Source organism: Apis cerana, linkage group LG10, assembly GCF_029169275.1.
Source record: "Apis cerana isolate GH-2021 linkage group LG10, AcerK_1.0, whole genome shotgun sequence".
Taxonomy (NCBI): domain Eukaryota; kingdom Metazoa; phylum Arthropoda; class Insecta; order Hymenoptera; family Apidae; genus Apis; species Apis cerana.
The window spans coordinates 11,092,518-11,116,107 of NC_083861.1; the positions used below are offsets into that span (position 1 = coordinate 11,092,518).

At 33.8% G+C, this 23,590-nt stretch overlaps 7 protein-coding genes and 1 long non-coding RNA gene across 14 annotated transcripts; 3 read left to right on the forward strand and 5 right to left on the reverse strand.

Moving 5' to 3' along the window:
• The first annotated feature begins 798 nt into the window (after positions 1–798).
• Positions 799–10,629, forward strand: LOC133665617 (gem-associated protein 7-like). Its single transcript, XM_062080531.1, has 4 exons — positions 799–814; positions 6,364–6,550; positions 6,843–7,045; positions 9,951–10,629. The coding sequence occupies exons 2-3, from the start codon at positions 6,409–6,411 to the stop codon at positions 7,028–7,030; spliced, it is 330 nt and encodes a 109-aa protein (XP_061936515.1). The 5' UTR covers positions 799–814; positions 6,364–6,408; the 3' UTR covers positions 7,031–7,045; positions 9,951–10,629.
• On the reverse strand, positions 2,933–4,446 carry LOC108001452 (uncharacterized). Its single transcript, XM_017062449.3, has 2 exons — positions 4,227–4,446; positions 2,933–4,089 (listed from the first exon to the last, which is right to left on the reverse strand). Exons 1-2 carry the CDS (start codon positions 4,297–4,299, stop codon positions 3,506–3,508), a joined length of 657 nt encoding a protein of 218 aa, XP_016917938.2. The 5' UTR covers positions 4,300–4,446; the 3' UTR covers positions 2,933–3,505.
• LOC108001451 (uncharacterized) lies at positions 4,564–6,328 on the reverse strand. 2 transcript variants are annotated; one of them, XM_028668470.2, is made up of 3 exons: positions 5,992–6,328; positions 5,289–5,911; positions 4,564–5,121 (listed from the first exon to the last, which is right to left on the reverse strand). In XM_028668470.2, the coding sequence occupies exons 1-3, from the start codon at positions 6,038–6,040 to the stop codon at positions 4,666–4,668; spliced, it is 1,128 nt and encodes a 375-aa protein (XP_028524271.1). In that variant the 5' UTR covers positions 6,041–6,328; the 3' UTR covers positions 4,564–4,665. The 2 variants fall into 2 exon arrangements, with proteins under 2 accessions (XP_028524271.1, XP_028524270.1); XM_028668469.2 differs by having other exon boundaries at positions 4,564–5,154; positions 5,992–6,320.
• On the reverse strand, positions 7,069–8,759 carry LOC108001474 (mediator of RNA polymerase II transcription subunit 30-like). Its single transcript, XM_017062481.3, has 5 exons — positions 8,562–8,759; positions 8,159–8,292; positions 7,651–8,061; positions 7,326–7,582; positions 7,069–7,245 (listed from the first exon to the last, which is right to left on the reverse strand). The coding sequence occupies exons 2-5, from the start codon at positions 8,274–8,276 to the stop codon at positions 7,147–7,149; spliced, it is 885 nt and encodes a 294-aa protein (XP_016917970.1). The 5' UTR covers positions 8,277–8,292; positions 8,562–8,759; the 3' UTR covers positions 7,069–7,146.
• Positions 9,642–10,629, forward strand: LOC114577990 (uncharacterized). Its single transcript, XM_028668471.2, has one exon. The coding sequence runs from the start codon at positions 9,642–9,644 to the stop codon at positions 10,476–10,478; it is 837 nt and encodes a 278-aa protein (XP_028524272.2). The 3' UTR covers positions 10,479–10,629.
• LOC108001475 (uncharacterized) lies at positions 10,615–16,727 on the reverse strand. Its single transcript, XM_062080530.1, has 6 exons — positions 15,075–16,727; positions 14,915–15,001; positions 12,578–14,822; positions 11,855–12,018; positions 11,656–11,766; positions 10,615–11,269 (listed from the first exon to the last, which is right to left on the reverse strand). Exons 3-6 carry the CDS (start codon positions 12,660–12,662, stop codon positions 11,006–11,008), a joined length of 624 nt encoding a protein of 207 aa, XP_061936514.1. The 5' UTR covers positions 12,663–14,822; positions 14,915–15,001; positions 15,075–16,727; the 3' UTR covers positions 10,615–11,005.
• On the forward strand, positions 15,018–20,174 carry LOC108001476 (uncharacterized). Its single transcript, XR_009831451.1, has 5 exons — positions 15,018–15,158; positions 15,296–15,407; positions 15,606–15,791; positions 15,860–17,870; positions 17,954–20,174. It is a non-coding gene; the product is annotated as an uncharacterized LOC108001476 (long non-coding RNA).
• LOC108001473 (loricrin) lies at positions 18,632–23,532 on the reverse strand. 6 transcript variants are annotated; one of them, XM_062080528.1, is made up of 7 exons: positions 23,441–23,532; positions 20,775–21,247; positions 20,331–20,507; positions 19,718–20,236; positions 19,243–19,366; positions 19,009–19,077; positions 18,632–18,855 (listed from the first exon to the last, which is right to left on the reverse strand). In XM_062080528.1, the coding sequence occupies exons 2-7, from the start codon at positions 20,854–20,856 to the stop codon at positions 18,843–18,845; spliced, it is 984 nt and encodes a 327-aa protein (XP_061936512.1). In that variant the 5' UTR covers positions 20,857–21,247; positions 23,441–23,532; the 3' UTR covers positions 18,632–18,842. The 6 variants fall into 6 exon arrangements, with proteins under 6 accessions (XP_061936512.1, XP_061936510.1, XP_061936508.1 ...); XM_062080526.1 differs by lacking the exon at positions 23,441–23,532 and adding an exon at positions 21,791–22,006 and having other exon boundaries at positions 19,243–19,387; XM_062080524.1 differs by lacking the exon at positions 23,441–23,532 and adding an exon at positions 21,791–22,006 and having other exon boundaries at positions 19,243–19,435.
• Between the last annotated feature and the right edge of the window lie 58 nt (positions 23,533–23,590).

Below are 23,590 nucleotides of genomic sequence, written 5' to 3' on the forward strand. Positions count from 1 at the left end.
AGCGATATTCGTTTATTCCCTCTTCGAAATTTATGACACCATTATTCATTCTGTTATAGTAGGTAGAAAAGCAAACAAAAGACAATGACCATTAACTTTTATATGTAACATCATAATTGTTTCTCGTTATATATTTCTTTTTCACATCTGATTTATTTCTAATAATTTCGAGGTCCAAACTTTAACAGAATTCGAAAAGATAATGTCACATTTTCGACAGACATTTGGAAGCGTTCGATCCTGCAGGATCCACGAGGCAAGGCGGTGGTCCGTCGAGGAGTATCAGCTGTTCGAATTATTATCGTTGCAGGCGACGGCAGATGTTCACTAGGCTAAAACGCTCCCCCGAAGGCTTTGAACCCGCTGATCTCTTTTCTTTAGAGCGAGTGAAAAACTTTCAAGGAAGCCCAACGTCTCGTCCAATCTTGCACAATGCTTCGTTTCTACAAACGAGTGGAAACTAACCTAAAAATTAGAAAACACTACGAACGGTAACGACAAGGAATTAAAAAATCTATATCATTTTTATATATTTTACAAAACGCCAAGTATTATTATTTTCTATTTTACTTATTTACCAAGATGATAATCTAATTTTTAACCTAATTTTCACAGGTAATATCTTTTCGATGTTGCATCGAACTAAATCGATTGTCTCTTCGAACGTACGTGAGATATTCGCGTCAAAGCTGAGCATAGATACTTTCTAACGATCTCACTGGCAATCGTGGCGAAGATAACTCGACCAATCTCCTCTTGGATTCCCTGACAATCGGGTACAACCTCCGTTTCGCAGCATTGTTCGAAACCTGCCGTAAGTTACGTGTCACGAAGTATAGGATATCATCGTCGTCTGCGTTCGAAGGAGACCCCATAGGTTCGTGGCACGCGCTGCCAGCTGCCCCACAGCTGTCTCTCTTCTCCTGTCGTCCCCCATACACGAGGCCGGGGTTCTTACCCGAGCGTAGTGCATTTACCACACAGAACGGGGGCCTTTTCGCCTCTGTATATGCATGCGCACCGAATTCAAAACGCGTGTATTTCGTGGGTACGTACGTTGTCACGTAGTTGCATACTCGATGAGGTTGGTGCACCCTTAAGGAACTCGAAAAGATGAGCCGACACTTTTATTGTAATCGCGAACGAGGAGGACAGTCTCCCTTTCACAAATTTTCGAATATGTCTTCTAATATTTCACCTCTCAATAAAATTCACCTTTGAACTTTTGTCCAAAACGTCTTAACCCTAGTCTTAGTCTGATCCTCTTCTTGTGGGAATCTCAAGAAAGAAATTTCTTCTTTTTTTTTTCCCCCTTTCTTTCTTCGGATCGTCATCCTACTGAAATGGAAATAGAGGTTGAAAATTTCAAAATTAATCGTTCCTTCTTTTTTTTCTTTATCTATTTCGGTAGCTAGATATTTGGCTTATCGTTAAAACATTCTATAGGGTTTTGCATTTGCGGTTTCCCATCCGGTTCGCCCGACACGCAGGAAATAGTCCTGAAGTGTCCTAGAGGATGCAAGGCTATTAGGTTTCGCGTGGAAAAAAGCGTGAGCGACGTAGAAAAAAGGTGGAGGGGGGAAGGAGGGACAGTGACGGGAGAGGGCGTAAGTGGTTATACCGTGAAAGTAGAAAAGAAAAGAGAAAAACAAAAACAAAAAAAAAAAAAGGGAAAATCAAAGTACGCACGATGGGGACCGGAAATCCCAGGGCGTTCAACCCTGACACCCGGTATATATTTAGACTTAAAGAGACATACTCTAATCTGATCGTATAGATACCTTCGCGACATTTCTATTGGATGCTTAAAATGCGCTTAAAAGCTTAAAAGCTCGAGAATATGTTTTCGAATTAATCATTTTATTCGCGCTCGTAGAATCGAGCGGAAATAAAATAAACGAAGTTGTGTTAAACTCGAATCGAATCGATTCACACACGTTTTGCAAAAACTTGCAGATTGATACAATAAATAATCTACGTCGTTTCTGAAGAACTATGCCCATTAGCACGTTGTCGTGATAATATCGACAACTCTCTTACCCCTCCTCGAAAAAGAGTTAACGCTTCCGTGAAGGAAGTTGATCGTTTCCTATTTGCTTATTGCATAATCGCGCACGCAATGTTGTACCAGTATATCGAGCACTACCCCCCTATCCGTACGTCACGTTTCAAAATAACCGAGTAACCCATAATTTTTACACGTTTTAAAACATTTGTTGCAGATTTTATAATAGTGTGTTATATTTTTAATGATGTAAATATGACAATGTGAATACGATATTGTTGAAAATTCTTCTCGCTTCTTTGCATGATGTATATACACGTATACATATACATATATATATATATATTTAAAATTTGGATAATGGATAAAAAGTTGAATTGAAATTTATGATAATTATAGTATCGCGAAATAGTTTATGATAAACATTGTAAAATAAATGAATCGGGCTTCTGATCGAGTTTGATCGAACGAACAAGACGAAGATCAAAAGGATGGACAAATTTTCTTTCTGTGAAAAACCATTCGTTAAAGCTGCAAAGTATTCGCGTCTTTAGAAACACAATACCAGCAGTGACGGCCTTCTCGAAATAGACGAGAAGCCCAGCCCTCCAAACTCGTCCGAAAATAAAACAGGTTTCTTCCCTGCGAACCACGTTGTCCGATTGGTAGACTCTGATGGAAGAGTTCGTTGATTAATCGACAATTTAAAAAAAAAAAAAAAAAAAGGAAAAGAAATATTACGTATTACAATTTACGTTGTACGTCGGATTTTTTTTTATCAGAAGATAATTCTCAAATCTGTGTTATTTTTTTCTTTTTTTTTTTTATACTTGAAATAGACAATAATAGCGAAAAATGTTGAGACAATTGTACAATCATGCGAACAATTGTTCAAACAATCTGCGGTTTATAAAACTCATCAAGAGATACATTCTTTTTATTTATAGCTTTTACAATAACAAAGATATGTATGAGATTTTATTTTATAATATGGGTCAATTATTTTGAATTTTATCGCTTCAAAGTTAATATTTATTCGTTGCAGTATTTACATTGTATAATGTATTACTTGGAGGGGGGAAGTAGAAATAATTTGACGATTGTAAACAGGCTTATCTTTAATCGAATATTAAGAAAAAAAGGTTGTTCTATAAAATTATAAATATTTATACTTTAAATTTAAAATCTGTACAAAATTCGAAAAAAAGTAGCTTTTACGAAATACGTCTAGACAATTAATTATTTTTATAAAATTCATTTACATTCATACTACAATTATCACAATTTATCGTTACAATTTATCGTTTCCTTATTTATGTTGATAAAAAAAAAAACAATTCCAATTTTCGTAATATACACTTTTAACGTCAACAGTTTACTAAAGTGAAAAATATATACTTAATTTATATAAAAATTATTATTATAATTTTACAATAAAAATAAAAATTTAAATTTATTAGTCATCGAAAAATAATAAAATTATTAAAATTCGTGCGATTGTTAATAATATTCGTCATCGTGAGGAGACAAATTAGGATACAACTTTTTCCTGTGCTTTTCGTTCAAAACGATTAACTCCATAATACTTGGCCCGTTTTCGTTTAAAAATTCATTATCCCAATTAATTTCATCATTATCCGCGTCTTTTAAATGATCGTCATCTAGATTGTCGTAATCGTATTCGTCACTTTTATTCGATACACTGTTTATCAAGAGACGTCCTAAAACGTTCGCCTTTTTCCGCAGTTTCGTTGCTATGCTTCTCTTGACCTTAAAATAATTGTCGCGCGTCTCTTTTTTAATCAAGCGGGACAATATTTTTCCCACTTTCGTGGAATCGAACGGCACGTTGACGAAAGACGTAGAAATTTCTCGGCGGCATAATCGTGAATCCATATTATCCCCTTGCAGAATCACGTTCTTACTTTTATATCGTTCCCCATCTTTCTCTTCCTTATTCCCACGTCTTCTTCCTTTGTCATCCGACGTCATAAAATTGTCGTTAGACTTTTCTAACGCAGGAGAAAGTGTCGTTAATTCCGGCAACTCATTCGAAATATAATTATTTATCGATGGATATACTTCTAGAAAGATAAATAATTATTAATACGAGAATTTTCACGGTTTATTATAATTAAATCAGTTTTATAATGTCATAGAAGAGTCATTTATCATTATTATAATACTTGTAATTACACGATTCCATTGAAAATCCACTTACTTGTTAAATTATCATAATTATATACAATTATACAAAGTAATATAAGAAATATCACAATTGCTTTCCAACACATATTCCTAATGTTTTATAAACTGTTCTCTGAAATAACGAAAACGGGAAAGCGTGCTCGTCGATAAAATTCTGCCAACGTCCGGTGAACCGACTCGTAATTATTATATCGTCCTAACCCTAATATAAACAACGCCAGAAGAAACACAATTATTTACATTCGACTTATATTAGAGTGTATCCAATATAATATTACGAACGTGATAAATGTAGTGTGATGTTATTATTTATATATATATATATATATTTTAAAAACGTTTCATTAAAATTAATTTGTCAATAAAAAAAAATTGATTTATTAAATCTTTTATCGTGATTACACACGTTAGTACATGTTGATACATTACGTTATAATGACATTACATTGATTCTACAATATAGGTTTGAAATCATTGTTGGCGAATGATGGTATATTGTCAGGCGTGTACGAAAATTTTTTGAAATCGTTAGAACGATATTCGGGAATTTGTTGATGAAAGTGATCTGGATAATGATCAACATGTGCAACAGGATAATAATTATTATATGTTTCATCCCAGTGAAAATCTACTGGTTTGTTATACGAGGGCAAATCATAATTGATATGCTGGTAACTGTAATAATAAGGTTCATACGCTTTCGTAGTGAAATCGATATGGTGTATATTTTGTGGATATCCGCCATAGTAAAAAGGTGGACTTGTTTGAGTCGAATTGTCAGTTTGGGTCATATTTCCAGGCGTCGTTGTGTTAGTTGTTGTTGTGTTCGCGGCTCGAAATGCTATCGTAAAAGAATTATCTTTGACGATATTTTTCAACGTGTTACTCTGCTTCGCATTAACTTCTTTCTGCGTATTACATAATAAATTAGAAGATGGAAACTGTTAATAAAAAAGGAATTTGTAATTTTTATATTATATTAATGCGTAATGCTGAATTCATAATTGTGAAATATTTAATTTTTTTTACGATCGAATATCACGTTTAAAATTTTATTTGTTCATCAAATTCTTACCTTGCCTTCTTCGTTCTGGTCCTCCTCCTCTTGGATGTCTGTATTTATGTTGATGTTTTGCTTACTTGGCGTTTTGATATTTTCAATTTTTTGAGCCTCTCCATACTCGTTCTGATCAGTGATTTTGTTGTCCAATAGATTTAACGAACTCGGTTGAACGTTTTGTAATCCATTAATTGATTGTAATCTTAATAAATCCAACAAAGGGGGATAAAATCCTAGAGGAGTGGCAAATATATAAGGATACGAGACATAGGGATAAGGATTATAGATCGTAGCAAGAGGAGATGAAATTCGAGACGTATCGACATTCAACGATGGAAATTTAGTATACGTTTTTACGTCGGTCGACGCTGCATTTGTCAAATTACCGACACTTAAACCGGCTAGCAAAGCCAAACTTCTTAAAATTTTCGATTTTCTATTCGAAGAGCCAACTTCTTTCTTCATATTTCTTTCCGATTCTTCTAATTTAGTCAAATTCTCTTTCGAGTACAGAATATCTGTCAAAGAGATTTTTTTCTCGGGTATTTGTATGTTGCTATTATTCGTAGTAGTTTCTCGTAACGATCTATGAATTATTTTTGAATGTTCCGTCGTTGCACTAACTTTATGATATGCTTCTAGATAGACAATAATAATTAACGATAGAGTGATCGAAAGATATTATTTTTTTATTTAATACTTTTATAATATTACTTACTGGTATAATCAATACCAATAGTTAAAAGCACGAGGATCGAGAAATTCATTGTTACTGTACGATGTTTCGAACAAGAATGAAAAAGAAATTGACGAAGCTATTTGACAAAATTCGAAACCTGTGGGTTACCCTCATCTTTTATCTTGTGAAAGTATACTATTTAGATATATTCGAAAATATGTTAATTGCGTTAATCTAAACTTCCTCGTTAAAATATGTGGGTTTCTGTTATGCGATCTATATTAATATTATGCGATATTTTAACGTCAATATTACAATATTATATTACAAATAATATATATAATAATATAATAATATTTTAATTTTTAAATTTGGCGGGCATTACAGCGACACTTCGCTGTGTTGTTTTAGTTCCGCCATGGAAGTTCTTTACGAGTCAGCAAATTTTTCGACAAAATGACTAGCTCAGTTGAAGTAATTGAAGATAATTCGCAATTGAACGAAAATGAAACTAACATGGATTTTGCAACTTCTGAAAAACAAGAAGCACGTGCATTTTTACGTGAACGATTTCTACGTGTAATTACTGGAATTGTTGGTATGAAATATTTTATGTTTTCAAACCTATTTCTTTTATCTCAAAGTAAAAATATAAAAATATTTATGTAATATTTTTACAAATGTGTAATTCTGTATAAATTTTTATGATAATAATTTATACAGGAAATTAGAGTAATATGAAATTATTCAAACGTGGCGCCAATATCAAAAACACTTAACCTATACGGAAGTATAGTATATCATAAATTATCATTAAATATGCTAGTATTATCAATATCATGAATGAAATAACTTAGAAATGTGAAATTGAAAGAAATTATTTGTTACAGGCAAACAAGCAGATTTTTATTTATACGAAAATACGCGGGTTTCTGCCGAGTTTAGAGGTTGTGATGTGGAATGCTTGGAAGTATATACACGGAACTTGGAAACACCATTGGGCAAGATTCCAGAAGCTGTTCTAAGAACAAGTGACATTATTTATATGGATATGAATGATATTAATGTAGTAGAATAAATTTTCAAAATACAGGTATGTAAATAATATTAATATTCTTACATAGCAAAGAATACTTTTATTTTTCAACACAGTTTTTTTAATAACTTATATAAATATTATTTACATTTTATACTTTAAGATCGACGCATATTTAACATAGTATTTATTTCTGAAATAATGCGTCTTAAGTGATCAATAATTTCTTTAAGGTGCCTATTTTTTAACACCACTTGCTGAAAAAGTTAAATATAATATTATTAGTTTATGAAAAAAATATTCGCTTTTTATTATTTATATTAAAGCCTAAACTCACTTCCATAATTTCTTTACTTTCTTCACATGCTAATCTATAAGCTTCGGATGTTTTTTTCTCATCGGATTTCATATCCCATTCTTCCTTTAAAGGAATTAAACTTTCTATATGTGTATATTCCATACCTTGAAGTTGGCAGTTTTCATTACATTTTTCATAAATCAGTCTCAAACGTTTAAATAATAACTTAAGAGTTCTTAATTGTTCCTGTACTTTATTCTTCCTTTCATTAGCTAAATTTGCTCCTTGTGCTGTACCTGAAATTATAATATATATAATACAATTGAGTATTACAAATAATTAAAATTTAATAACTTTAAAGTACCAGTTGGGGGTTGAAGAAGTCTTAATGTTTGAAAAACTTCGAGAGTGCGGCTGACAATATCTTGTACAGTTTCTTGACCAAATCTGCATAAACTGGCAGTGTTAAATTCCTTATTTTGTTGTTGTTGCTGAGGTGGTGGTTGAGTAGGTGGTACAGGAGTTTGAGGTGTCGTAGCTTGGTTGCCTGTCGGATTACTTTGTTGCACCATTGCAGCTTGTTGTTGTTGTTGTAATTGTAATTGTTGTTGTTGCATCTGTTGTACTTGTTGTTGCATTGCAACAGATTGTTGTTGTTGTTGTTGCTGTGCTAATACTTGTTGAGCACTAGGTATACCCATAGCATTGGTTCCAACTCCACCTACACCTACTCCTACTCCTACACCAACTCCAAATTGCTGCGGATTTACCATACCTATATCAAAGAATTTTTTGAATATTATACTATATATTCTTTTAAAATTTATCTCTTTAATATTTTCTCTTAATCAAAAAATTAAATTTGTACTTACCACCTTGTTGAGGTCCCATTAATCCAGATACCATTTGACCTCCACCAAATTGCGTTCTCATTGCAGATTGTTGTACATTAGGAAATCCAGATGGAAATGGATGTTGTTGACCAGCCATTGTATTTTTGTCACAACTTTATATTTTTGAATATGTAAGATAGAAAAAAATTAATAGTTAGAAAATTTTTAGGTTAGGTGCTCTTTTTTCTTATAATATTTTGATTGTGTTTTTTACAGATTTAAATTATTATAACTTTATTAAAAAATTTAATTTTTATTTCAGTTTTTTTCTTTTCAAATAAAGAGATAGTAACAATTAAAATAACAATAAATGTTACAAGTAATATTAATTTTCGAAATTGCTGAATTTGAATTTCTGTTAAAATACAATTACGTTCCTTACTTAATAAGGAATGAAATATTAAAAAATCACGCCATCAATACAGGAATAATAATAAAATATGCACATTTCTTCTAATATGTGCAACGTAAAAGGCACGATTTACATTATACACACGCGTTGTTGACATCACATTGCGCACTTCTAGTGCGCACACAGTTGCCGGAGCATAATACGTTATCCCCTCTACCATTGGAAAATGGCTCAATTTCCCCACGGCGAATTTTTGCGGTGGAAGAATACGTGACGTCACTAGACATCCACCAAAGCCAAGCGTCCCATCATGTCACATGGCATGCTTCTGCCTAATGTAGCAATAGCAGTGGGGATAACGTGACGTATTCTCCTCCTGCGGAAATCGAGGGGAATTGAGCCACTTTTAGTACGATAGAGGGAGTAGCGCACTCATCCGTGGCAATTGTTGATTGCGCATATAATGTCAATGATCATAACGTGTTCTATTTTTATTATACTTTTAAAAAAATTACGTCTCTAAATTTTTATTTTTTTTTCGATATATAAATGTACAATATTAAAACGAATACAAATTTACAAATATACAAATTTTAAATTCACTTCACTGTAAATATAAAATATAATGTATAAATAAATTTTTCTTTATTTAAAAAGTCATGATATTATCCTTATAATATATATAATAATAATACTTTTTACATTTCGTTCGTGTTTATAATATACTTGTTCTTCGCATGGACAAGCAAAAATTGTGTAAATAATCACACAAGATATTTTTACATTGGGGACAAAGAGTATTGGATAAGAGGGATCGAAGGCGAGCAGTGACATATCCTTTGGAATGCAGGATCAAAGTCGACGTTAAGATTCTTCGAAAGAGATAGAACTAAATTTTGTGGTATTCGAACAATGTCCAAACAGGAGATAAGGTCAGCGCACACGAAATGAACACGGTAGACATAACGGCCCAATCTTCAGTCCCCATGCACCTTGCTGGCTTTTGCGTTCACATTGTTTTTCTGGCACAGTCAGTATCTATCCCGTCGAGGTTACTGGACGCTTTAAGATACGAAAAATAAAAGTGGAGAGTTCTTCGTCCTTGTTAAAATGTCCCGTAAATCGTTGTTCTTTATTGTGCTATTATTCAATTTTACATTACGTGGTGAAGGCAAACCGATTGAAAATCAATATTTTCAGTCGAATGTTACAAACCGTGGTTCAAAGACTCGAGGCGAGCCTTTAATAGAAAACTTTAACCCTGAAATTGTAAAAAATGAATACTCGAGTGAGAAAACAACAACCCATAATAATTGTGTTGAAAATTGTAACGAAAGAAATTCTAAATCCTTAAGTGAAAGTAATCAAATATGCCCTTATGAGGATAAAGAGTTATGTCTAATTTTTTCTTTGTCGAAGATTGCCAAAGTTCAAGTGGCTTCGTCGAATAAAGCTTCGACCCATCACATCTCGAGATCGAATAATTTTGACGTTGAGCCAAAAGATACGAGGAATTTAAAAATTAACAAGGAAACGAAATTGCAAAAGGAATTCGATTTTGGGAATGAAGAGAGATACAGGGAAGATTTGCAGGATTTTTCAAAGGAACAGGGAAAGTCATCGATCGTTCACTGCAGAGCAATCCGAGATGTTTACATACCAGAAGTGAAACGGAACCTACCAGCTGTGGCGTGTAAATTTGGGAACAATACCTTCATTTTATCGAGCGAAAGATTTCTTGAAGATCGACGATTATATCTCGATATAAGAATCGACGAGGATATATTTGAAAATATAAAATATGCGTCGAAAATGTCCAGAACCAACGAATCAAATATGATATCTGCGTTGCTCGTTTTAAACACGGCTAATAACAATTACAGGATAGAAACGCATAAAATTGCGTCCGACGAGGAAGAATTTAACGAGACAGAGGGAAATCGATAAATTATCGGACGAGTATAATTGCGTGGAAGAATATCCGGTGGTAATTTTCAATTATCTTCTGGTAATTAAATAATGATCATGTATAAATACGATAATTGTGTTTTTAGTCAATAGTTGGAACGAAAAAATAAACTACTTTTTATAAATGTAATTCGAATATTGCAATACCATTTATTTTTCGTATCCTATCTTTGAAATATTTTATTTATTTGAGCACGATACGCATCACACGATTCTCGTTAATCAACGATATACAATAATATACATATAAATTCAATTCGTTAATAACATTTGACGACGAACAATTACGAGCGTTAAAATCCATTAGAAATATTTTATCACAAAATTCTACACTATACTCGTTTTACTATAAATAAATATCACTATGAATGGCGTTTAATTTTGTAATTCTCTCTTCTGAATATTCATTTTCTTGCTTTTCTAACGTTCCCTGCCAAGGATCTACTTAGAATGAAAAAAAAAATATTTTTCTTCAAGCAAACTCCAAAGTTTTCATCCATTCAGGGTCAAGAGTCAGAAGCATTATCCTTGGTACGACGTTGATCAGCTTCGTAAATATCAGACTGGACCGATTCTTGGGCGATCATTTGATCGACATTTATATTTGAGGTAAAAACTTGATCGTTCTTGTAACGAAATTTATCCATGGACGATTCGGCGAGATGGAAATTCGAATCTTGTATATTATTTGGACTTTTCATCCCATCTCCTTTAACGTCACTTTTACGTTTCTCTTGAACATTTTTCCCCTCTTCGATTAATTGATCGACCTTAAAAATAAAATATTTGAGGTAAATAAATTTTTTTTCGAGCTTATACAATTGTTGGAGATTATTAATACTATTAATATATCATGATACGATAAGTGGATATGAGAAACAGGTAATTCAATGACTCATTGATTTCTCCCTCAGATTGTCTCTATTTATGCATGGTGACAGGTGAAAACGTAGGACGTAAAAGCAATTTATTAACTACCGTGTATTTGAATTGACGTTAATACCTTTTTTGCATACTGCATCATCCACTGTTGATGCGCATATTACTAACACGAAACAAGTGTTCATTTTTTGATAACGAAAACTAGTTGGGAAACTAATTAACGTCGCATTGTTTTTCAATAAAGAGTTAGAAAAGGATTGAATAAATTTCATACTTTCCACGTTTCTTGAACCTCTCTGATCACATTCGCGGCAGATTTCCTTTCCAAATCCTCCTCTATCAATTTCTCATCGTTCTCATCTTTAGGAAGATCTAAATCAAGCTTCTGCAATGATGGTTGAAAATTCAGATTTCAAAATTATATATATTTATTTTATATATTTGTCGCGCAGAACACTCACAGAAACACGTACCTTATTCAAATTATTCATCGGCGAGTAAGCGTAGTGTATGCTCGATCCTTCGTGAAACGCCTCGGCTAACTTAGGATTTATCTCCTCGAGTGGTTGATTACCATACCTTATGTAAACCGGAATGTATCCCTGGATGGCAGGCAACACTTGAAGCGGAAACGAATCTAAAATGAATTAGTATCGAATCAATAATAAAATTGAAATTATCGCGAGGCAAATTACAGATTTGTACGGATGATAATTTATCATGTGTAACGCGGCGACAGCATGCATTAGTCTTCTCTGTATGACAGAAAGTATATTCACGGTTGAACAATTTATTTTCTATAATTGCAAATCGATCCACCGTTGAACATTAACGAGACATTCTATAAATACATTTAATACGTGTATATAAAATAATAAACCGGTAAATTATACAATATAAATTTTAATCCACCATTACCGAAACGAGAAAAAATAATAATTTAATGTTTTAAACGGAATGTTCAACACATTTATATAGGATATATATATATATATATATATATACACTCGCGTCGTATCGACAATTTTCATTGCGATCGTGCAAGCTATTCGGTCACGAATAATCACCGGAGAGGCGCACAAAACAACAACTTTCCAACACTTGTCCCGAACGCAGCAATGCGAGACAGACAAACCATCGATGGGGGATTTGGATGCTCGCTCGACGCGGGAATTTCAAAAATTCCTTCTACTCACGGACGTAACTGATCGAGAGGGATAACAGAAACACAAGATCGTAGCAGATGGCCCTGGTATCGCGCATCATCTCGGCAGCCTGCATCTTTGAACGGTACTAAGCCCCGTAGCACGGGGCACTCTCCTTTATATTCCACGTTCCCCTCTACCCTTCGCTCTCCGCCACGTTCAGGCCCCTCGGGGTTAACGCCGTTCCGTTAATATCCAGGCAAAAAGTCAAATCTTCCTTTACTTTCGGCAATTCGGGGCCCGTCCAAACCTCTTCTCGCCTCTTTTCTAAGAAATTCACCGCTACATATAGAAATACACTGGCTTTGTATTTCACTCGCTCGCCTCTCCATCCTTCTTTGTGCAACGATAGAACAGAGACGCGGTTTTTTGTTTTGTTGTGGAACTGACGGGGAAAACGATGTTGATGTTTTTCTTCTTTTACCTTCAATTTTCGCATCGCGTATCTTTGACAGAAACTTTTCTGGCTTTTTAATTCAACTCGTTTCTACCTTTCCATTCTTCTTTTGTCAATTTTTTCAATTTTTTCGTTTCCTTTTTTTAAAGGCAAGACCAACAGATGTATTTGTTTGTGGCGGGCGAAATATTGGAAAAACGTTGACTTTTTTTTCTTTTTTCCTTTCCATTCTTCTTCGAGCTTGGATTTCCTTCTCTTCTCGAAGATGGAGGCCAATTTCGTATAGTAAATTTGATGTTAATTTCTCGTCGAAACTTTCAGGATAACTTAACACAAGATGAAAAGTAAAAGTAAAATTCTCGTTTTCTCGTGAAGAGTAGTATTGCAGGCTACTGGTGAAGTGCAGATTTCGATCTGCTCGTCGCAAACGAGTAATCGTACCCAGAGATCTTCGACCTTGAATCCTCTTCTTCCTCATCGTTGAAGTGAGTCCGATTCGAGGATCGATAACGAATCTTATGAATCTGGTGATAAATTGTAATCGTTGACTCGTCCTCGATAAAACTCGTTCGTAAAATTTATTCAAAATTTCACAAAGGAGTATAGTTGTTCTTCGAAAAATGTAACTTCGAATCTCTGAATCTCCTCTCTCACGAACGAAATATAAACAGATTTATTTGACAGATAAAGCTACTCCATTGTTTCTTCTTTTACTTTTGAAGTAACTTCGAATTTTTCTAATTTCAAATTTAGAGATTCGATAAATTTGTAATTTTTGAATTTTCTATTAAAGTATTAAAGTATTGTACGTAATATAAATTTTTTTACTTTGAGAAATTATGAATTATCATAATCAATAATCTAACGACATTAATTACGAAAAAACGATTGCAAATTTCTGTCTTATAAATACTTAGAAAATACTTAGGATTATTATTAATCTGATAGGATTACATCTTCTTCGATAAAAATTCTCGTAGATAAAATGTCAATTTTTTTTTCGGATAATTATTATTATACATTTTTCTTTTTCTTTATTTCGGTAAAAATGGTACATGATAACGCGATGTGATTCCAAGAATTTTGATTTCAATGCTGTTTTGTCGTGACGAATAAGCCCGAGGGGGGAAATAATATATCCTGAACGAAAGGTCAGGATCAATGTAGAATCGCGTGTCCGTTTTGAGTAATCTTTTTTTTTTTTTATGTCAATATAATGCGTAACGAAAAGGTACGTGTCATACTTTTTCACAAACTGAATTGAATTTATCGATTTAATTTTACGATATCATTTATATCATTTATCTTTTCACGAGATATTCAAAATGAGATATTAAAAGTGAAAATTTTGAGACACGTGGATTATTTTGATTTTCAGCAAATGATCCTACTCTTATTTTGATGAAAAATAAAATTTTTATTTACAGGTTAGGTTTCATCGTATGATCGATCTCCATGAACAAATCATTCGTCATCAGAGAAGTGTGGATACATGCTAATGTGGAAACAATAGAAAGTGCAGAAAATAAATTTTCTTTATATTCACGTTTCACTTCATCAAGTTTACACAGAAAAGTATTGTTCTTTGGTAGTCTATGATAATTTCTCAAATAGAGAAATAGAAATTGTATTCGATTGCACTTGATTCATTTATACTTTTCCAATCACTGTTTGTATCTCTAAATTTCAATTCAGCATCTTTCACGCCTCACTTATCTTGAATATTTGCATCAGTTTCAGAATCAACGAAGCTATCGCTATGATTAACAGTTAACTGAACATAACCTGAATCCAGTATGCCTTTGATCGTCGAAACATTTCTTCCATTCGTCACTTAACCTAAACCCGCATAAAAACGTATCACTGGATTCCTGTTTTCACATCGAAAACAAAAGATCTTGAGAGAAGTGAAATAATCCATTTATACTTACATTTAAAACATTTCGTTATGATTAAATTAAAAGAAGGATTAAGCCGAAATTGAGACGAGATTTAATCCAACTGCACTCACAATTCTTCTGCAAACAAAGGATACGAGAATTTATATTCGAGATATTACGTCACTTTCCATTTTACAATACTTGTGCATACCATCTAATCACCACGATGTTACGTGTTATCATCATCGATCGACGTCCCCTTTTCCGCTTATGCATACGTGTATCGAAGAAGGGCGTAAGTGAGCTACTAGAAACTATATTGCCGGATGCGTATGCGTGCATAATCTTGCCTGTTGACACAGTTAGAATTCTGGTTTACTGGGTCGTTCAGGTTAACATTTATCTTGCTTTTTTTCTTTTCTTTTCTTCTAGAGGGGAAAAAGTATATTGGCTATGATCAACTAGAATTCTGCGTAGCAAGAATTACTCATTTCGTTTCGATAAGGAATAATCTACCTGGAAACCGGTTTCGTTTAAGCACTATGTACAAAACTATTGTCTTATGCATAATAATTATTACATTATTATTATTATTGCCATCACTACTTTGATCGACGATCGATCCATCATAAATTGATTACGACGCCTTGTCAAACCTAACGATAATTTCAAGAATCAAATATTTTTCCCTATTGAAATTATAATCATTTGAATAATTTATCAAAACATTTTTCCATTCTAGATTCCAATTTAAAATAACTTGATTTCTCCACAAGCGGGAAATGTTTTCGTTGCATAAAGTTGAGATGATGAAATTGTCAAAGGGAAAAACGTTATCGAGATATCAATACTTTACGAAAAGAGTCAGCGTTCGTAATTCTCGAACCGCGCTGGTTCCACTCGAACTGGACTGGACGAGATCCCTCAGGTATTTCTCAGCCGGAAAGAAACATCTTTATGCGAACGTGTACGGTTCTAGCTCTATGTATATTCCAGTTGGATGCAACCGGTTTCGTTTACGACCCTAAAAAACTACGGAGGATTAAATTAAAGCCTCGTCGTTCTGTAATCATCGACGGACTTAAGTCACCCTGGTTCCAGACCAGACTAGGAAAGGAAATTGGCTCTCTCTTCGTTGTAGACGCGTCTCGGCTACGCGCACACTTTGCTTTGCTTTGTAATTGTATACAACCAATATCTTCCCTGCGATTATTACGTTTTGAAAATAAACACACCACAACAAACAATACCAGTTTACCATTTATATTACCGATGTACGAATACCCTGACGACAGTCGTACAAATGGCTCTTCTCAACAGATAACGATTGAAATGGTGGTATGCATGTTGATATTGTTCATTGTGGGTGGTGGATGTGTACTTATTACGTATGCCTATATATTTGCATATAAATTCGATAATCGTAATTTTAAAGTTGATTAGACATCGTACATTTCATATTTTTACAGTTTATATATATATATATTTTTTTCTTATTTCACAATAATGATATGTTACACTCGGCACTTTCAGTATTAGTATCGATAGTAAAAAATCTAATCGAAATAACGGACTATGAACTGGGTCATCGAGTATTCCAGACCACGTCGATACGCTTGCACAAGCCATTGACCCAACGAAAACCAATTAATCTCATAAACGATCGAATTTATCGATCCGATACTGCAATGAATAAAACCCAAGGCGAGCTTGACACACAAGCGTTGTCGAAGCTTGTTTTATTGTCGAGATACGTTACACGCGTTAATTTGTGACAATGAAAATGAAAGGTGCAGATATTTCATTAATCAATCGATTTAATTTAATTTGACATTTTTCCCTTCATAAATGAAAAAAAAAAAAAAGAAATTACAATTTTCAGTTTTCCGTTCATTCGCGGACGAATAAAATTTAAACGAATTATTTTTGATTGGATTTAAACGAATTTTAAATAAAAAAAAAAAACGCCCGTGATCCGAAAAGAATCGATAAAGGAGATTTGGCTAGAGAATTGGAAGAAGAACGAGGTGAAAATGTGGGTCTGCGGGTCATCGAATACCCAGTGACTTCCATCGAAGTCTGAATCACGAGTAACGCTTTGCCAATTCTCTTCTTCTTCGCGATCCGCGAAGTATTTTCCGGTCGTTGACCGTCGCCGACAGTAAACGACCCTCGAGGTCTTCTGGACGGGGAGCGCAATGAGGAAAAACTGGGCGAACAAGGGGCGAACAGATAAAAACTCACTCCGACCGGTGAAATAATCGGAGCCTCGGTTTCTCCTTCGATCTTCTTCGAAAACGGTGCATCGAAATTTTCGTTCCGCTCGCAGCACACGCAACTAGTCGGTAAATTCGATTAATTTCTTTCACGAAAATTAATTCGTCGAAATATGGATATAATCGCGAAATCCAACGAGTTGAGAAACGCTGATCATATAGATCGAAGTAACGTTGCGTATCTTTATTTCTTTCCTCAAGTTCGACGAACTCTCGCTCGATAGGTTGAAAAGAATTCGATAGCGTGGACAATCTGAATCGCGTATTTGCAACGCTCAAAATCTATTGCCTAGTGACACGATGGTTGACTCGGTTTCGGCGCAGAATCCGTTCCGCACGCGCGCGCGCATGCTCGTTCGTCCTGCTGACAGGCTTGGAAAAATAGAGAAAAGAATCGAAACTTTACCGTTATGTTCACCCAACTCGCGCCATAATTACAGCATGGAGTTTGCTACTTGCGGGAGAGGAAAGTGTACGTGTGTAGGAAAACGTGTACACGCTTCAACGGCAAATCTTTTAAACTTTTTTTAGACATGTAATTATTCGAGTCACGGTATCCATGAGAGATGTTCGATCAGTAATTATATAGATGCCAATTTGCTGTTGTGACGATTATTATCGTGTGAACACGCAGTGTATCGTATTAGGTTAGGTTTCAAGTAGTCATTTGCCAGTCGATTGCCATTTTCATCTTTCGAATCAATGACTGATAAAATGGATGATGATAAGGGGTAAATAATAACGCGATGAAATGGAAGTTATGTCTTTTACTATTAGAATTTCTCGATTCGATAACTTTTCGTTTTTATTGCAGAAGAATGTACGCTTAGACATCTCGTGTAGCGTGTATATACTTCAGTTCAGATGTGTATGAAGATTCACGAAGCAGGAGTACTTTCATCCAAGTTTTATTAACAAGAGTCGATGCAAGAAGTAATTAAACCGGTCTTGTGTACTTTATCGCGAATTATATTTGTAATAGCGATCGAGTCGCTATCTTACAGCCATTAGAGGTATGTAACTATATGTAATTCATTCTTCGATCTCTGTTTAAGAATCACTCGATATGTGCTGCTTTATAGTTCAACTTATTTAATCGAACTGAGTAACGAAATTCTATGTTTTCAATTTTTTTTCAATTTAATTCTCGTAAACGTAAGTGGCAATATTTTTTCAAAGTCAATACAAATACGAATTAAAAATTTCACGATACGAATGATCGAGTACCTTATTATCGTACATATGTATGAGTATTTTTTCCTTTTCTTTTTTTTTTTTTTTTCGTAGGTCGCAAGAATTAATAGATTCAGGCGCATTAAGCGTACGTGCAATGTACACTCCATGTAAAATGATTCTCGTTAACGCGTTGCGGTTCTCCCCTTTTAACGATGGACATCAATCACGGATGAAACTTGCGATTATTTCCTGGAAATCGCTTGCCTTCGAATAGGAATTCAATGAATCCTTAGCTTTTATTAAAAAACGAAACCTGTTTATTTATTTTTCTTGTTTATTCGATGCTCCATACATGTTAATCAAGATCGAAATCGAAATGACGAACGTTAAAAATTCATTACAAATTAATATCACTTTCGTTGAATTTGAATTTTTGAATTGAAATTTCGAAATGGTTGAATTTGAAATTTTGGGCAGCATGTAGCGTGGAATATTTTCGTTGTTCTTATATTCCATTAAATTTACACTTATATGTATCCCCTGAAACAATGATAATAATTATATATTATATTGTTATTTAATTCCATTTTTTTTTAAATTTTATTATACGTATTCTTTTACTATAATTATCGATTACTATATACTCTTACGTATAGAAATTAATATAAAAAATAAAAAATTAAAATTTTTTACCATTTGCCAGTTCCTGCTTGTGCGTTTGCATTTGCCGATGCCGAAGCATATGAGCTTCCGCCACTTCCACTGGAATCGCATAACAGAAGAAATATTATTGCAAATACATTAAATTATTATTACAGAAAATTATCATTATATATTAGAGAATAAATATTCTTTTAATCCGAGTAAATGAATACTTATCGTGAAGATTTTTTATTCTAAATTGTAAAAGAAAATTTGAAATCGTACCATGTGCTGCAACCACCGCCCCCAGATGGATACCCACCGCCCCCAGATGGATACCCACCGCCTCCGGATGGATACCCACCACCTCCGGATGGATATCCACCACCTCCGGATGGATATCCACCACCTCCGGATGGATATCCACCACCTGCAACGGGTATAATAATAACTGGTATAGCATCTATTCTTGAATGCCCTATAAAAAATTACCTTCAATCAGCGTTAGAAGCGGAAGCGGCGCGTTGTTATTATTATTATCTTCATTAAATGCATTTGATCCTTTTTTTAAAAGCTTGAGACTATAACACGCGATATGCATTATTTTCATTAATTGCAAGCAGTAAGAAGTTAAAATATTAGCGATGCATTTGCAGTAAAAATTCGCTGGATCATGCCTCGAATAATCAGACTTTCGAATAATTAAAATTAAATGAAAGCAAAAAAAAATAATAAACTTATTTTTCAAATTCTATCTTACCTGGATAACCTCCTCCACCACAACTACCACCTGCACATCCATATTTGCCACCACCGTGTCCACTAGGATAACCACCTCCTCCACTAGGATAACCGCCTCCTCCACTAGGATAACCACCTCCTCCAGGATAATAGCCACCACCACCAGGATAGCCACCACCACCACAACTACCACCCGCACATCCAGGCTTGCCTCCTCCACCACCGAATCCACCACCGAATCCACCACCAAATCCTCCTCCACCTCCAGTTCCAAGTCCTCCACACTTGACACAAAGTGTTCTCTTGTTGCGGATTTTCTTCAATTTTTCCATTTTCGATTTCGAGGGAAATATTCCTTCTCCTTCCTCCTTAGAGAGTTTCAGCCTCAATACTTTCGTTTCACCTCCATAATCGATCTTCTCCACGTTGAAATCCTCCTTATTCAGTTCTTCCGCAATTTCATCGAGATCCACCGCTTCATCCGTATCTTCATCGTTCTCGTCGACGTCGACGATCACAAGCAGAGTCGCCAACGGATCTATTTCAATTAAATTTAAACGTCAAGGTTCTCCCTTTTAGCCCATTTCTACGCTCGATAAATTTATCATGAAAAAAAATATGCTTTTAATTACCTGTTAATTGCGGGACATGACGAATGATATCGTTTTCCAAAATTTCATCGGACGTTTCACCGGTAACATTTTTCACGCCAAAAAGATTTATAACGAACAGCATATAGTAATGCTCCTCTTCCTTTTGCGGGTAAGGAGGAGGCTTGAGTTCCGTCGATAAAGTAGTGTTCTCATCTTCTAGAAATTTTTAGAACGTCAAATTAACTTACGTATCCGAATCGAGAAATGAGAAAAATTCTTCCAAGATTAAATTTCGATTGGATCGAAACTTAAAATCATTCAATTTATAACGATGAAGCTAAACTTGCTTATGTGTGTTTTTTCTTTACTTTTTACAAAAAAAAAAAAAAAAAAAGAAAAAAGAAAAAAGATAAAAACCAATGTCTTGTTTTTTCTTTCTTTTTTTTTTTTTAACAATTTTTTCAAACCTCGATGTTTACTTACCTATAGTCGGCGCTGTCGAAAGGGCACCGACAAATAAAAACAGCAGCAAGGCCCTAAAACTCCTTGCTGTTTCACTAACCATTGTGGAGTGCTCGTTAACTCCGAGATTATACTGTGGATCGGTTCTTTCATCTTACTGCTTTTATAGCCATCGATCTTTATACACGCACTACATCAAACCAATTATGTAATCCGACGAGCCACCTCTCCATCCTTTTCCCATCAACATTGCATCCACATCATTGCAACCTAATATTTTTGGTTTTTCCGTGGGAATTCCAGTTCCACTCGAGCTCGTGCTAGCTCCACTCTTATTTTTCGTACTAATTCAATGATCAAATTTGCTTTGTTACAAACATGTTCGTCGTAAGTATATCCGTAATTTATCCAATTTTATATTAATTAATTTATCTATCGTTTCGTTATCTCCTGTTTATTAATTGACGAATTTCAATCGTTCCGGGAAAACATGCCTACAATGAAACAATTCTGAATTGGCACGCGTTATATCAGAACAGTTTAGAAGAAGAAATTGAAAAATTAGTTATCAATTCTTCGAACTATTTAAGCAATGATGATACGTCATTCAATTCGTTGCATCAACTCATTGCAGAAGAGTATCGTTGTTGTTCAATTGAAATAAAATAAATAATTCGTAATTCGATAAATTTTTTATTTGTGCAAAAAAAAGTATAGTATTTTTAACGTAAGAAAAATGAATCGTAATTAACTTCTCTTCTGTGTTATTTAACATTATTTAATGCCATCGAGTTTATCGTTATTTTTTGATTATACAATATACGGACACGAGAGTTAGAAATCATCTTTAGAGGAGGATTAATAATCGATAATTGGTATTCATCTTCGTAATAATTTTAAAATTCATATAATTTTCCGTAAGAGAGGAAAAAAAAAAGAAAAAAATTACAATGTACCGATTTATATACATAATATACATAATGTACACATATTAACAACTTTTTTTTTTCTTCTTTCTGAATTATCGACACACTTACCATTTTATTTTATCATTCAAGGCTATTCAATAGTGTCTATTTTTAACGTGCGAAAAATATTTGATTGAAAACTCGAAATAAACTCGTATCGTATCGTATCCTCTTCTCTCGAATTTAAAAATTGGGCAAAAATACAACATTTTTTTCTCTACTTTTCTCGTTCAACGTCAATTTCCTAATAAATTACATAACGTATCATACGTCGGTACGTGGTCGTAGTGCTAAAAATTAGAATTGAAGTAAGAATAAGGAAATAAAAGCAATTAAATTGATTAATATTATAATTTCAAATTCTAGGATTTATTTTTAAGTATTTTCAATCGATTCAATGTGATTCGTGATGATCATCATTCACACCGTTTCAAATTTGTTCCACGAATATTATCGATAACATAAATGCGTATATTCAAAATTATCTATAAATGGATAATGATGTGTAAATCTGCAATAGATAATAAATCACATAAATGAAATAAAAGAGAGGGAGGGGGGAGAATGTTGTGAATATCAAGTAGGTGTTTACATGATTCACGTATAAATGCATCGCAATACTAATATTACGTTTCTCTGAAATGTTATGATTACTCTTCCTATTAAAAAAATAATATTTTAAATTTATTTATCGAATCAAAGTTGGTCTGGTTAATAATTAATATTATTATATTAATCATTATATAATTATAATGAATGTTGGTTCGAGGAATTGTTTTTTTTTTTATTTTTTTTTTTTTTTTTTTTTTTTTTTCGTTCAAAAGCAACGAAGTTAAACGATATGGTAATAAAAAAATATACATTTTGTTAACGAAGGAAAAACATTTTTCCCGATTATAAAATATTAATGATACAATCTTCATCTCAATAATATGTGTATATATATATTATATATTAAATACTATTAAATACTAGAAAAATTTTTTTTTTTCTTTATTCGTGTAAACTCCGCCTGGTTTCATAATTTATGAAGATCCTTAAACAAAGTGAGTGAGATCACCTATTCGTATTACACAAATTGTGGAAGGTTAAAAGCTATCGAACGAGTAATCGTTTCGAGATCTTCCTGTTTCAGAATCTTAATCCTTCCGTAACCTTGGCCTATAGAGACAAATGAATATATGAATACGAATGGAATTCGCACAATTGAAAGCTCCGAGTGAAAGTAATTCTTTCGAATATTTATTATACGTCGTTTCATTCAAATAATCGAAATATATATATCTTCCAGACGATCTAAAAGACGGATAAGAAATTTATTACTTATTAACAACGAATTTTCCGCTATGATCACGTAATCACCACGTGCGTCCAATTTGAATTTTTTCCCTGCCGCGTTACGCGTATTTTTCCGTGTTTTCCACAAATTAATTTTCACTCGCATGCGGTGAATGGAAAAAAATTCTCACCCAATTAACAAGCAATAGAAAATTCTTCCTGTTCCACTTATCTTTCTAGGTAATTTTATCGAAAGAAGGGAACAACAAGTTCTTGGAAATTTTGATCCTGAAGAATAAGTTCAATTGTTCGTTGATACTGACACACGGTATATATATATACGATAGCATTGGTGGATAGACCGGTATGCAATTAAATAGCCTGTACTCTATAGGTATAGATTAGACGTTTTAACCGACGGACGGGAATTTTTTAAATTACCTGTAATATAGTCGTGTTGGATGACGTTCACCAGCGCTCACGATTCAGTTAAAACAATTACGTTATCCACCGCGTACTTTATCCACCAATCGCGAAGGAAGATTATTTTTAATGGGCGAACTCTCCCGCCTCCCCCCTCCTCCCCGTCCG

Bases quoted from the DNA above. Each gene is read 5' to 3' on its own strand.
- LOC108001473 (XM_062080524.1), bottom strand. From the start codon at position 20,856: ATGGTTAGTGAAACAGCAAGGAGTTTTAGGGCCTTGCTGCTGTTTTTA. The intron at 20,508-20,774 runs GTAAGTAAACAT...AAAAATTTCTAG, and splicing joins TTCGACAGCGCCGACTATAG to AAGATGAGAACACTACTTTA. The intron at 19,078-19,242 runs GTACGATTTCAA...ATGCGATTCCAG, and splicing joins GGCGGTGGTTGCAGCACATG to TGGAAGTGGCGGAAGCTCAT.
- LOC108001474 (XM_017062481.3), bottom strand. From the start codon at position 8,276: ATGGCTGGTCAACAACATCCATTTCCATCTGGATTTCCTAATGTACAA. The intron at 8,062-8,158 runs GTAAGTACAAAT...TCTTTGATATAG, and splicing joins AATGGGACCTCAACAAGGTG to GTATGGTAAATCCGCAGCAA. The intron at 7,583-7,650 runs GTACTTTAAAGT...TTATAATTTCAG, and splicing joins ACTTCTTCAACCCCCAACTG to GTACAGCACAAGGAGCAAAT.
- LOC114577990 (XM_028668471.2), top strand. From the start codon at position 9,642: ATGTCCCGTAAATCGTTGTTCTTTATTGTGCTATTATTCAATTTTACA.
- LOC133665617 (XM_062080531.1), top strand. From the start codon at position 6,409: ATGACTAGCTCAGTTGAAGTAATTGAAGATAATTCGCAATTGAACGAA. The intron at 6,551-6,842 runs GTATGAAATATT...TATTTGTTACAG, and splicing joins TGTAATTACTGGAATTGTTG to GCAAACAAGCAGATTTTTAT.
- LOC108001475 (XM_062080530.1), bottom strand. From the start codon at position 12,662: ATGCAGGCTGCCGAGATGATGCGCGATACCAGGGCCATCTGCTACGAT. The intron at 12,019-12,577 runs GTGAGTAGAAGG...AATTCATTTTAG, and splicing joins CCTCTCGATCAGTTACGTCC to ATTCGTTTCCGCTTCAAGTG. The intron at 11,767-11,854 runs GTACGTGTTTCT...CCATCATTGCAG, and splicing joins CGATGAATAATTTGAATAAG to AAGCTTGATTTAGATCTTCC.
- LOC108001452 (XM_017062449.3), bottom strand. From the start codon at position 4,299: ATGTGTTGGAAAGCAATTGTGATATTTCTTATATTACTTTGTATAATT. The intron at 4,090-4,226 runs GTAAGTGGATTT...TTATCTTTCTAG, and splicing joins TAATTATGATAATTTAACAA to AAGTATATCCATCGATAAAT.
- LOC108001451 (XM_028668469.2), bottom strand. From the start codon at position 6,040: ATGAATTTCTCGATCCTCGTGCTTTTAACTATTGGTATTGATTATACC. The intron at 5,912-5,991 runs GTAAGTAATATT...TTGTCTATCTAG, and splicing joins TATTGGTATTGATTATACCA to AAGCATATCATAAAGTTAGT. The intron at 5,155-5,288 runs GTAAGAATTTGA...TTTTATTAACAG, and splicing joins ACCAGAACGAAGAAGGCAAG to TTTCCATCTTCTAATTTATT.